Source organism: Urocitellus parryii, chromosome 12 (genome assembly GCF_045843805.1).
Source record: "Urocitellus parryii isolate mUroPar1 chromosome 12, mUroPar1.hap1, whole genome shotgun sequence".
NCBI lineage: Eukaryota > Metazoa > Chordata > Mammalia > Rodentia > Sciuridae > Urocitellus > Urocitellus parryii.
The window spans coordinates 88265705-88279573 of record NC_135542.1 but is presented as its reverse complement, the minus strand read 5'-3'; the positions used below and the strand labels follow the sequence as shown (position 1 = coordinate 88279573).

General features: G+C 36.5%; 1 protein-coding gene across 2 annotated transcripts in view; it reads left to right on the top strand.

Moving 5' to 3' along the window:
• Nucleotides 1-13869, top strand: part of Aak1 (AP2 associated kinase 1) — a 179422-nt gene that overhangs the window by 71789 nt on the left and 93764 nt on the right. For both annotated transcript variants that reach the window (XM_026387176.2, XM_026387175.2), the window contains exon 3: nucleotides 6346-6464. In XM_026387176.2, the coding sequence (XP_026242961.2) occupies nucleotides 6346-6464 (119 nt within the window). The remainder of the gene's footprint in view (nucleotides 1-6345; nucleotides 6465-13869) is intronic.

Genomic DNA, 13869 nt, shown 5'->3' with positions numbered 1-13869 from the left:
ATTCATTAAGTAAGCAGCTTCCATTGAGCTTAACCTTATTTTCAAAGATAAGCAGTTTGAGGGCCAGGAAAGTAGAAAACAGAGCAGAAAATGGGCCTGGATGGGAGTGTCCTGGCTCTGTCGGCTTGTGTCTCTGGGTCTCAGGAGGGTGTCATTCTTGAGGTGTAGATAGGACTTATATTAAGAAGTGAGCTTTCCTTTTACCTGCAGGAAATATGTAGGTGGCAGTTTTTAGTGCCTAGAATCTAGGCCTGATTTTAAAATATCCAGCAAAACCTCTTTGGCAGCAAATCCAGAAACCCTGTCTCAGCACCCTGATGGGCTTTTTTGTCTCGTGTTCCTGGTCTAATCATTCTCATTGTCTGCCCAGCTGTTTCCCATCACTACTCAGATAATCATGTTGGTGTCTTTCTTCTCTGTCTGCTCACCTTACCTCCCCCATTCGTCACTTTCTTTTGCCAAGTGGAAGTCACTGGTTTCCTTCTTCATTCAGAACCAGGCCTGGGCCTGGTAGCATCCAGTGTGATTCAGTACTTGATAAAGAGCCAGGAGAGGTACTGCTTACTTCTTCCAAAGCCCTCTTGCCAATGTTGAATTATTTTTTTAAAATTTATCTTTAAAAAGTTTCAGTTGAAGATTATGATCTCTTATTGATGTTACAAATCAGAGATTTTAGAGATGACATAATCTCCCCCACACACGGCCCAAGAAGCCAGATGGAGGTTGTAGTACATGGCCTGCTTACTTCACAGGTCTGTATTACAAAGATTGAAACAGGGCCATGCAGTACAGTCCCCACCTGTGTAGGACTGATAATTGTATTTTAAATTCTCACTCACCTTTTTCTCCCAGTGGAGGACAAGACAATTCTGTCTTCTTTGCTTATTTGAAAGGTAGAATTATCTCAGTAATTTCACTGGTGACTCCACAGTCCTATGATTATTAAAGCCTTTTATCAGGAAAGTTGTAGAAAGCAGCTGATCCTAGGAGTTTAGAATCTGTAGAGATCATGAAGGATCTATAGGGAAAGCAAATTAAAATCACAAATATCAATGCACACTAAGGTGAATGGCTAAAATAAAAAAAAAAAAACCATAATACCAAGAGTTGATAAAGATATGGAGCAATCATGTGGCTCTTGGAAGTGTGAAATGGTACAGCCATGGTAGAGTGCTATTAGGTAGTTTCTTGTAAAACTGAATGAACGCTTGCTGAATGACCCAACAGTTCTATCCTTGGGAGTTTACTTAAGACAAATGATTACCTATGTCCATAAAAAAAGACTTCTGTACAAATGTTTATTTCATAATAACCAAAAGTTATATGTGATGAGGTGGGGGAGGATGGGAGATTATCTGCAGAGGGGCGTGAAGAACTATTGGCAGTGATAGATCACTTGTGTGATAATTATGAGGGTATAAAGTTGTGAAAACTCAAACTGTACTTAAAACAGATATATTGTGTTGTATGTAAAGTTAGCTTGAAAAGAATGAATACTCTAGTACAAATTCTACTACCAACTAGCTCTGTGTATTCTTGTGTAAAGAGCTTAGCTCTTTGCATCTTGTTCTTATTGGAAAAATGGAAACAATAGGTCACTTACCTTCCTTATTCAGTTATTGTGAAAATATAAGTGAAATAATTCATTTTGAAATGCTTTTAAAATAGTCATATGAGTGGAGGCGCTATTCCTTTTGAGTCAAGAAAGGCAAGAACTATAATAACCAGTGATGAACTAATATGTATATTTTGGAGTTTATTTGCAAGTTATCTTTTAACTTTGTGGAATGTGGGCTGTGTCATTTCCTTTCTTTGTCAGTAAAATGAAGGGGTTAGACTAGATCAGAGGTAGAAATCCCAAGAAGCTCAGAATCTTAAAGCTTTTAAGATATATGGTTTGCTCATTTTTTTTGTTTGTTTGTTTGTTTTAGCCTTTGCAGTGTTGGCCTTTCCAGCATTAATTTAAAACATGACTTGTTGCCAGTGTTTAAATCTGGAGGTTTCACATAAAATTTTGGGTTTCCAGCTTTTACTTAGAAATTAATGTTGCTGACAAAACTGAGTTAACATTCTTACATGATAACAATTTGGAGTTGCATAGTAGCTATCCCTTTGTATGGGTCATGCTCATTAGTTTCCCATAGTATCCACCACACTCTGTTGCCTTTTCTGTTCTGTGTAGTATCGATTAAGAAAGTTAATTCATTATTGAATACTCGCTATTTGTTAGGTATTATTCTAGGGTATGATGATCCAGAGGGGAACCAAACAGACAAAATGTTTAAACTCATAGTGAATTGTAAATATCCTTCTACATTTCTGTAAAAAATTAAGGAGGGAAAGTTAGACCAAGCCTGCTATATATTTCAGGGAAAATGGTAGAAAGTATATTTCTTTGTGTAAGTAAAAAAAAAAATTCCTACATATTTACTAGGCAGAGTGTGTCTGTGTCAAAATTATCCTCCTTGCTTCACTTAGTAGATCAAATCCTTTCCTTCTGTGATTCATTAAATGCATGGATGAGGTTATCATAGTGTTTCACAGAATGCCAAAGGCAGAGAGACTGGCACAGGCCAGTTAGATTTCCTTACCTCTGCTTAAACCATCCTCTGTGCAGCTTTGGGTTTTTCTATTTAATCAAGATCTTGGGATGCAGCTGGGTCTGAAATAAGCACCTCTATTCAGTCATCTCTGTTGGCAGCCTCTTCTATAGTAGCTTGGATCCTATCCAGGCTGAGAGTCAGTACCCTGATACATGTGGTGAACCTGGACCAAGAAGTAGCTTGTATGCTGTTGTCTCCCCTCTATCTTCTAAGCAAATAGTTTGCACCTCTATTTGGTCAACTACATGGTGTTAAGTGACTGGCATCTTAAGAGTGACAAATACTACTAAGCTTTTGATTTTGATCTCATCGTTTAAATCCTTCTCACTTACAAACAAACTACCCTTTTATAGGCACAAATGCTTAATAATGTGGTTCCATCTATATTAGGATTAGTAATTCTTTGCTTTGCTTTTATATTTATCATGGTCATAGGTTTCAAGACTCTGGACTGTCTTTTCTCAACAAGTTGTGCTTGCTGATTATGTGGTAGGTGACCCATTTCACTCATTCTGGCTGGAAAGGTCATCTTGCTACCTATGCTGTTCCCATCTGCTACAGCACTGCTCCCATCTGGTGGCAACTATCTCAAATTGCAGCATCATCTACCTTCTAAAAACAGGTCCTTTAGTGGTTCCAGGCATCACACATTGAAATGCCTTTAAAATGTGTCATATATGGGTACTGGGTGGGGGAATATCCCATCAGCTCTTCAGACAAGAAAGGCAAGAACTAATATGTACATTTTGGAGTTAATTTGCAAGTTCTCTTTAACTTCATGGAACATGGTCTGTGTCATTTCCATTAGCTATCAGTAAAATGAAGGGGTTAACCATGTCCAATAAAGAAATACCATTTCTACTTTTTATTCTGCAGCATTGTCAGAGGTCTCCTTAAAAGGATATTACATGTTTTTTCTCTACCAAAGATGAACTATAATGGTTTTTGGACAGTCAGGGGACTGATACTGCTGTAGGTTCTGCCTATAGCTTGCTTTGAGACTCTTGAGCTTCACTCGGTTTCTCCACCCATATAGCAAAATTCTTGAACTTAATGCTATCCAAGAGTACTACTAGTAGAGAGTGTGTAGTGTATGATATTTTAAAGTATCCAAAGTATCTGTCAAGTGAATACCCACTTGGACTATGTACAAAACAATTATGAATATAAGTAGAAATTTTATAATTTATACTACCACTTTCCCTAGTTCTAATATGCATCAGGGTCTGGGGACAGTGGGACATACCTGTAACCCTAGATACTTGGCAGGCTGAGGCAGTAGGGTCATAAGTTCGAGGCCAGCTAGGGCACCTTAGCAAGACCCTGTCTCAAAATGAAAAAAGGCTGGGGATGCACTTATAGAGTACATATGAGGCCCTGGGTCCAATCCCCAATATCACTGGTAGAAAAGAAAAAAAATAAAGTATATACATCATGGTTTTAATAATTTTGGGGAGAGAAAAAGAAGATAAATACTGCTGCATTAAAATTACATATTTATTACAAGACAAATTCTGATACCCTAAAAATTAAAATATAAATATTATGCATCTTAGAATTTAGGAATTTGGGGGCTGAGGTTATGGCTCAGTGGTAGAACACTTGCCTAGCATGTGTGAGGCACTGGGTTCTATTGTCAGCACTGCATATAATAAACAAATACTCAAAATTCTAGAATTAAAATTGATAATGAGTAATGTATGATAAGAAGATGGGAAGTGGTATTGAGATATCAGGAATAGAGACATGGTGTTTAAAATTAAAGACTGGATGATAAAATTTCATGTTTATCTGAGTGTTAAAGAAGGTAGTGGCAGCAAGTATACAAAAGTACAGGTTCTGGTAGATTGCTACCATAATGCACATTTAGAACCTCTAATTTCATTAAAAACGTTCTTTCAAAGAATTATGTGTGTGTTTTATGAAAACACAAAAACAGTGCTTCTGAGTAAGACTTTTTTGGTTTCGAGGAATAGAATCCTACTCAAGTTAATTTGAAAAAGTGTAATTACTATAAAGATAAAATAGGAAATGCTATAGGCATTAATAGACAGGTACTGAAGGGCCATTGAGCCTCAGAGGAATTAGAATGGCACCTGAGACTTATTTTTGTAGAATAGCTATTTATTGATCTACAACAAATTTGCAGGTGATTGCTAGCCCCAACACCCAGCTCCACTGAGCTGCATCCTCAATACATCATAACCTCAGCCAAGTTCCCATACTGATGAGTTTTCTCTGGGTTCACACTACCAAATTAGTGACTGGCTCTGTACAAAGAATAGCCTAGTGATTTTTTTTTTGCTGCCAAGAGTAAATGGACAACATATGCAAGCTAAATGATGAAGGTATTCAAGCAGGCCAATGGATGCAGTGTTCAGTATAACTGCTGCTCATTCCAAAGCCTTTGATTTTGATAGTCTTGCCATACCTTGTCTAGATAATTCTCTTAATAAGGGCATAGAACACTTCATGGTGCTTTAGGAGTGAGGTTGAGGTTAGGAGTTCTAAGAATTTGTGGAACTTTACACTCTAAGAAATTTAGAGCATTTGGAAATTCCTGTTAGAGTTATATAAATTTCTGTTAATGAACCGGAAACTGTCTTTTAGAGATGGGTTAGTGCAGATGTTAAAAAAGTCTTCCCAATAATTGAGTCCTAATGTCTGCTATGTAGAATATCACTCTTATACCTGTATCTTGGATCTTCTCAATTACCCATAAATTAGGGAGGGCAGAAGGAATCCTCAAGGTCTACTGTTAGATTTGAATTAGGGATGGAGTGAGGAAAAGTGAGAAGAAATTGAAATTTCTTGAAATAAATCAACAGCTGTGTGTGTGTGTGAGTGTGTGTGTGTGTGTGTGTGTATGTGTGTGTGTGTGTGTGTGTATGTATGTAGTATGGGGGATTGAACCCAGGGGTGCTCTACCACTGAGCTACATCCCCAGCTCTTTTTTAATTTTTAATTTTGAGACAGGGTCTCACTAAGTTGCAGAGGTTGGCCTCTGACTTGTGATTCTCTTGCTGCAGCCTTGTGAGTTGCTGGGATTATAGGCTTGTGCCACTATGCTCAGCTCACTTGACAACTCTTTTTTTAAATACCTTTATTAGTTATTGATGGACCTTTGTTTATTTATTTGCTTATATATAGTGATGAGAATTAAACCCAGTGTCTCATATGCTATGCAAGTGCTGTACCACTGAGCCACAATCCCAGCCCAACAACTCTTTTTAATAGCAATTATTGAAATAACTTTCTAGCCTTTCTGAGAGGGAAAGAGTACTGGACTTACATGTAAAAAATAAATCTTGATTTGAATCAAATCTCTTTGAGCCTTTGTTTTCATAGGAAAAAATAACATCTAGCCTCAGGATTGTGGTAAGAATTAAAAGAGTATCAGAAAGCTTAGGATGGAGGTTAGAATGTAGTTAGGTCTTTTTTCTTCCTCTGTGTACTCATCGGTTATTTGTAGGCTCTTTGAAAGATAATTACTTTTCTTCCTTGATCCCTAGATACATGTTAGGAACATTTCTTGCTCCTGAGTCCCACAGATAATATTTCTTGAGTTCTAAGCATCTAATACCTCATGGCAAATACCCTTTTAGGCCAGGCCAACCTTAAGACTGACTGATGGTGGCATTGGTACCATTAATGATAGCAGTACCAACTTCCAGCCAAATAGTCATCTGAATGGCTCTTTGAATATGACTCAAAAGAGCTTACATGTGTATTTCTCTCGCAGGTGGATTTGCTATCGTTTTTCTGGTGAGGACAAGCAATGGGATGAAATGTGCCTTGAAACGCATGTTTGTCAACAATGAGCATGATCTCCAGGTGTGCAAGAGGGAAATCCAGATAATGGTAAGGCTGCCCCTTGGACCTGGGATTGCTGGCTTAAAATGGGGGGTAGAGACTGTGTCCTCTTATAAGAAAGCCACGGGGGTGTGTTCCCTTTTCTGAGATGGCAGAGGCCTCTGGACAAGTGGGAGTGAAGAGCCAGGAGATACAGAACCCTGTTCCTGCCTTGGTCATCTCAGCTGGAATTTGAGGAGAAAGGAGCATATTAGAGAACTGAACAATTTTTAGATCAGAGAAGTAGTTTGGGGCCCTGGGAAAAGCTTATTTAATAAACCTGTTTCCCAGAAATCATTTGTGGCATACAAACCGGAAACCCTGACTTTCCAGTGAGCCTCCTCTTCTAGTCTTGTCCTTTTATCAGTTAGCAATCCCCAATCTGGGCTCCTCAACACTCCATGAACGTATCCTTATACTACTTTACATTTTGCACATGTATTTATTTCTACCTGGAATGCTTGTAAGGTAGAAACCTTACAAATATGATTCCATTTGTAAAAGTCCAAGAATAGTCCAAATTGATCTATGGTGCTAGAAATAAAATTGACCAGGAAGTGGCATATGAAAATTTTCTAGGTCATGCAAATCTGTTGTTTAGGTAGTAGTCACACAGGGGTATATAAATATTAGAACTCAACTGAATATATTAAGATCTGCAATTTATCATTAATAATTCCTCAGTTTTAAAAAAGCATACTAACTTTTCGAGATTCAGATGAATATTCTGTTTAGAGAAAAAGTCTCTATTTCCCTATGTGCTTCTGGATGAAATAATATGTCTTGAAAACAATCAGTTGGTTTGGAAGAAAACAAGATTGATTGGTCATGAGTTGATGATCAGAGCAGAGTGATGGCTGCAGGAGTAGGTTAGAGTAGTCTCTTTCTTTTACCTTGGTTTGACATTGTGCTTAATAAAAAAAAAAAAAAACTTTAAATATGTAGTCTGTTTTTCCTTTGTGTTCCACAGTACTTTTGTTAATACTAATTATATTGCTTAACCTGTTATGTTTTAAGTCATTCTGCTATCAGAAAGTAATTACTTAAAATCAGAAACTTTATACTCCCACACACTGCTTGACATAGAATAAATGTCTTAATAAATTTTAGAAGAAGTGAATATATAAATAATGGTAAGAGCAGATGCATATGTTCACCCAGAGATGATTCCTTTGTATCCTGAATCTTAATATTTTTGTAAAGAGTTTCAAAAACTGCATGGGGCTGTTAGTGTGTACATTCCACCAGGCTTTGCTTGCCTTTGTCCACCCCTTGTGGGTTTACTCGCCCAGTGGCAGCTTAGAGTAACTAGTTGGACTGCAGTTGGGCTACTTACAGAACTCAGGATTTTAGAGAGCTGGGCACTACTTTGGATTCTAGAAAGCTGAAACTATTTGGGAAGGAACTGCCACCATTGCAGACCAAGCCACCCACCCACTGAGGCTCGAGACCATGTGGATACGTGGATCCATCTGCAAGGTGCCAATTTCCTTCTAGTTCCCTGCTGTGCAGCTTCAAGTTACCATTCCTATATTCACCTTGTTCCTCATCCTCCCCTTACTTGCAGTATGCTTGCTCAGTGCTCACCCACTTTCTTTGCTTTGCTGTTTTCTTCTGCTTAGGATGCTCTTCTCATTCATTTACTTGTATTAGAAAAGCAATCACATTCTCCCATCATTTAGGAACATGTTTGAGGACTTACTCTATACTGGCCAGGCATTCTAGAGGAGGAACTAAGAAGCACAGGCCCACAAGTACCCACAAATTAATGGACCTGACCTGATTAGGAATTAATTTACATGGGTTCAGGTTCAGGCCCAGTCATACATTGGCTGTTACAGTTTTGTTTTTAGTTCAGTTTATATTTTTCAAAAGCTTACACAGTCAATTAGTTGAACTGAGATTATAAAAGAAAAAAGAAAAGAAAAAAAAATCAAGTAGTCCCTATAAAATCCTCATAGGACATTTTAGGGTTCCAGAGGTAACCATAATAGTTGAGTCTTTTGATGTATTTTAGAATAACATGCTACTATTGCTTTTCCCTCCATTTTATCACCTGTGGGAAGTAAAGATTTAGCTCTCTTTCATCCCCTATATAGCCCTCTCCCTAAATACATTATTTTCATGCCCCTTTCTTTCAAAATACCAGTAAATTTTGGCAGTATGTTGGTATGTTAGTATTAGTTTTTACATTATTATATAAGAAAACTATTCCTGCTCAATCTTCTAGTAGACTATGATTACCAAACCTTTCCCATTTAACTTTTTTTTACCAGAATTAATAATTATCTTATTTTTCCTCTTTTGATCTAAGTTTTCTCTTTACTTTTGACAGTGTAAAAATAAAACTTCCTAAGTTATGTAAATCACTTTTTGAGTATTTAGATATATTTAATATTATATCTGTTTTTAATCATTTGAAGATTTCTCTCCCAGTCTTCTGACTTGATGGAGTCAGGACTGGCTACCTCATCTTGAAATCTCCTAGGCATTCCCATTGCCTTCTTTTTTTCCTCTTTTGCTTTACTTTCTCATGTTAGTAGAGCTGGTCCTCCAGTAGCTTCTTGATAATGGATTGTACTTTTGGTATCAAGTCTAAGAAATCTTTGCCTAGCTCTCAATTCTGATAATTTCTCCTATTTTTTTAATAAAACTTTTATAGTTTACATTTTACATTTAAGTCCATGATCTATTTTGAGTTCACTTTTATATAAGGTGTGAAATTTTGGTTGAGGGTATTTTTAAATTTTTTTATTTTTGCTTATGGATATCTGGTTGTTCTAGCACCATTTGTTGAAGAGGTCATATTTCCTCTATTATTTTCATTAAAAATTAGCTCAACTTAGTTGAAAGCATCTATTTTTAGACCCTTCTCTATTCTGTTCCATTTGAGCTGTTTATCTCTCTACCAATACCACACAACCTTGATTACTGTAGTGTATAATAAGTCTTGAAATCATACTAAGTTCTCTTATTTCCCCCCCAATATTGTTTTACCTGTTCTAGTTCATTTCACCTTTTGTATAAATTTTAGAACAATCTGATTCAGAATATTTATGTCTATAAAAGGTATTGCTGGAATTTTGATAGGAATTACATTAAACCTGCATTTCAGTTTAGCAAAACCTGACGTCTTTTCTATGTTTAGTCTTCCAATAAATGAACATAGTAAGTCTCTTCATTTATTTATATCTTTGGTTTCTTTCATTATCATTGTGTAGTTTTTCAGTACACAAGTCTTGACTGGGGATATACCTGGGAGTATAGTGGCATTTGGCTTGCCTAGTATTCTTGGGGTCCTGGGTTGAATTCTCAGTACCAAAAAAAAAAGAGCACAAGTCTAACACATGTTTTTAGAATCATATCAAGTTGTTTAGTTTTAGTGATTATAAATTATTGTTATTATGTTTTTATGGTGCAGGCAATTAAACCAGTGCCTCACTCGTGCATACTGCATTGCACCTCCACTAAGCTCCACCCCAGCCCCATGTGTTTAACTTTTGTATGTTTATCTTATATCTTGACACTTTTCTATACTTGCTTACTGGTTCTGTCATTTTGTGGATTCCTTAGGGTTTTCTACAAGTGATTTTATATCATTCTTTTTGATTTGTATCTCTCATGTTTCCTTTTCTAGCCTTAGTTGCCCTGACTAGAACTTGCTGTACTGTGTTGAATAAGAATGACGGGTGAACTTCCTTTATTTATTCCCAATCTTAGAAGGAACACAGTCTTTTATTATTAAGTGTAAGCTTAGCTTGAGTATTTTGTACATTTAAAAGATTCAATGTGAGGACATTTCCCCTGTATTCCCATTTTTCTAAGAGTTGGGATTATGAGTAGGTATTGAATTTTTTAAGATGTTTTTTCTTCATTGATTGATGTGATCATGTGATTTTTTTTTTTTTATCTTTAGCATGTTAAAGAAAAGCAGATTGACCTTTCAAATATTGAACCAGTGTTGTATCCCTCTAATAATCCATTTGGTCATGTATGTTTTTATCTATTGTTACACTCTCTTTTGCTTGTATTGGATAGGAATGTTTACATCTATATTTATGAGAGAAAATGCTTTGTATTTTTTAAAAAACTTTTCCCCCCTAGTTTTGGTTTTGGGATAATAATGACTACATACTATAAATTGGGGACTGTTTTCTTCTCTTCTGTGTTCTGGAAGAGATTGCATAGAATTGGTGTTGATTCTTCATTAAAGCATCTGGTAGAATTCTCTAGTGAAACCATTGGGGCTTGTAGATTTTTATATTGGGAGTTTCAAAGTAAAAGTTTAGTTTCCTTAATTGTTATGAGACTCTTTGGATTGTTTGTTTTATATTGAATGAGTTGTCATATTTTCTGTTTAAGGAATTGGTCCATTCGTTTAAGTGATTACATTCATGCTACTATAGCTTTTTTGTTTTGTTGTGTTTCAGTTTTCCAACAATTTTAATTTGAAGCCCTGTGATTTTAACCTCTCTAGGGTCAGACTTCTCCCTGATCAAAGCCACATCTCTAGCCCTGCTTTCTTAGCAATTCTAAGAATTATGAAGGGAATTAAAAGGTATAATATGTTTTCTAATATGCTAAGTCTTGTGTTTTAGTAATCAAAAAAGCAGATTCCTCTCTGTACTTACAGTGGAGTAAGGAAGGGCATATGGTACCTAAATGCAAAGAGAACCATCAGTGGTTTCACCAGAGTGGTTTTACGTTTTATTCTGATAAATGCTGTCTACCATTTACTAGAGTCTTGAATGTGTCCTTTGATACATCTGGATGTATGCTCTGATAGAACCAAAGGGATTCTGACATATGATGGACTGTTGGAGGTGTGACTTTTGATCTATTTGCCTGAAGGAAAAGATTGATTATCTTCAAACTTAAAGGGGTAAAAACAGTGATAGGAAAGATCTAAAGCTCAGAATGTGTAAGCACTGTTCTGTGTTTATATCTCCTGCCCAGATGGATTACATCCTCATTGAGTTTCATAATGAGGACTCTGAGCTGACACTGGTGACATTGAAGACTTGCCTCTAATAGAGAAGCAATCAGATAATTCAGGGCAGGCACATGTTTTCATATTTCCAAACGGGAGGAGGGTAGATTCTGTGCAGCCAGGAGCTCAGGATTGATATGAAACAAGATCCCTTTAAAAGATGCTTTGATGCTATCTTTAGTGTAAGAAAGTTGTGTTGTGTGTGTTTACTTGATACATATTGTTCAAATTTGCCTGAAAAAAAGAAAACATTGGAAGGATGAGGGTAGGGAGAGAATGAAAATGATTCCCTCTCAGGGATGGAGACAGGAGTAGGAAATAGGAGATAATTGTCTAATACTTTGTACTATTTGAATGTTAATATAGCACCCATTGATCAAAATTGAATTTTAATCTGTATTATAGTCACTTGGATGAGCAAACAGGGATCCAGAGAACCTTTAGGTTCAGTAAGTGCAGCCATGTCACATCTGTGTTGCCTTCTTTTGGGGAAGTTTTGGGTTAGGGAGCTTAGGGAGATATAGTCAATCCCATTGCTGTGGCTTTTGGCCAGTTGTTGAAAGGGACATTCACCAGAGTTCTGTGAGCAAGATGGAACATCTATACCGGCCACTAATACAGTTAGGTATAAAAGCTACTGGTCATGGGGATTTCGATTAATGGTTTAATATTGATCTGGAGGAAACTTTCTAAGAAAAAAGCACAGTACCTTTCCATTAGTTTTATGTTATTTTACATGTGATGAATAATTTGGTTAAAGAAATAAAAGACATACTTATCAATTATGTACCTAATATAAGGTTGGAAGATAACACCTACCTTGAGTGATAAAGTGATCCTTACAAATTGGAGCAGTGGACTAATAATAATGAGACGAAATAACAAGGTGAGGTTATATACTTAAATTTTTATTTTAATCAACTTTACAAGCATTGTTCAGGGGAGGCAGAGATTAAACACAGCATGAATGGAAAAAGATTTAGGTATTAAGTGGTCACTTAACTCAATTTGAATGTATAGTGTGATGTGGCTCCCAAAAGAAAAGAAGAATATAATTTTAGCTACATTAATAGAATTATAGTAGGTAGTAGTGCTGGTTTTCTCTGCATGACTCAGACCAGGCCTGGAGTATTGCATTTATTGCCTGGAATCATTCTTCTCCCCACCCCCGGTAGTGCTGGGGATTGAACTCAGTGGCCTGTGCATATGAGGCAAGCACTCTACCAACTGAGCTATATCCTCAGTACCTCCTGGAGCTATTCTTATAAAAGAAATTATAGCAAAGCAAAGAACATAAAGGTGGGAGCAGCCAAAATGATCTTAAAAATCATGTCAAAGAAAATGAGAATGTTCAACATAGAGATGAGATGACAGTCTAAATAATACTATTTCACCTATTTATGAAGTGAAAAATAGACTCAATAATTTTGCTCTAGAGAGTACTGATTTATAAGATCAGGAGGTAGAGGTTCTGCTGGATATGAGGAAGACTTGTCCAGTGGTTAGGACTGTGTGGATGGGAGGCCTAAGGAAATGGCATTATTCCAAGAAAACTACTTATCAAAGTATATATTGTGGATTCACATATGGGCTGCCCCGTTGCTCTAGATCAGTTGTACTCACAATATTTTTTTCTTTTGTTTATTTCCCCTGTGTGTTTACCTTTTAAAAAATTTATTTATTCTCAGCTTGCCATGCTATTTATTGAGCTAAGCTGAGTGCAGTGGTGTACACTTATAATCCCAGCAACTCCGGAAGCTGAGACAAGAGGATAGCAAGTTTGAGTCCAGCCTCAGCAACTTAAGGAGATCCTTTCTCAAAATAAAGATAATGGTCGGGGGTTGTGGCTCAGTGGTAGAGTGCTTGCCTAGCATGCTTGAGGCACTGAGTTTGATCCTCAGCACCACATAAATGTAAAATAAAGATATTGTGTCCATTTAAAACTAAAAAGTAAATATTAAAATAAATAAATAAAAAGAACTGGGGTTGTAGCTCAGTGGTAAAGGGCTCCAGGGTTCAATCTTCAGAACCAAAAAATAAGTAAAAAGAGAGATAAAATTCAAATTCTATGAAAATTAACCCCTTTAAAGCATATGGCTCAATGATTATTAGTATATTCATAAGATTATGCAATCTTCAGCTTTAATTGTAGAACACTTTTGTTAATCACTCCAAAAGGAACCCCCTTACTTATTAGTAGTGACTCATCAGTTGGTGGACATTTGTTTTCACTTTTCGGCTATTTTGCATAATGGTGCTGTGAACATTTGTGTATGAATTTTTGTGTGAACATAATGTTCTCATTTTTATGAGTATATACATAGGAGTGAAATTGCTAAGTCATATCATAACTACTTTTTGAGGGACTGCCAGATTGTTTTGGCAGCTGTACCATTTTATATTTCTACCATCAATATCTGAAGG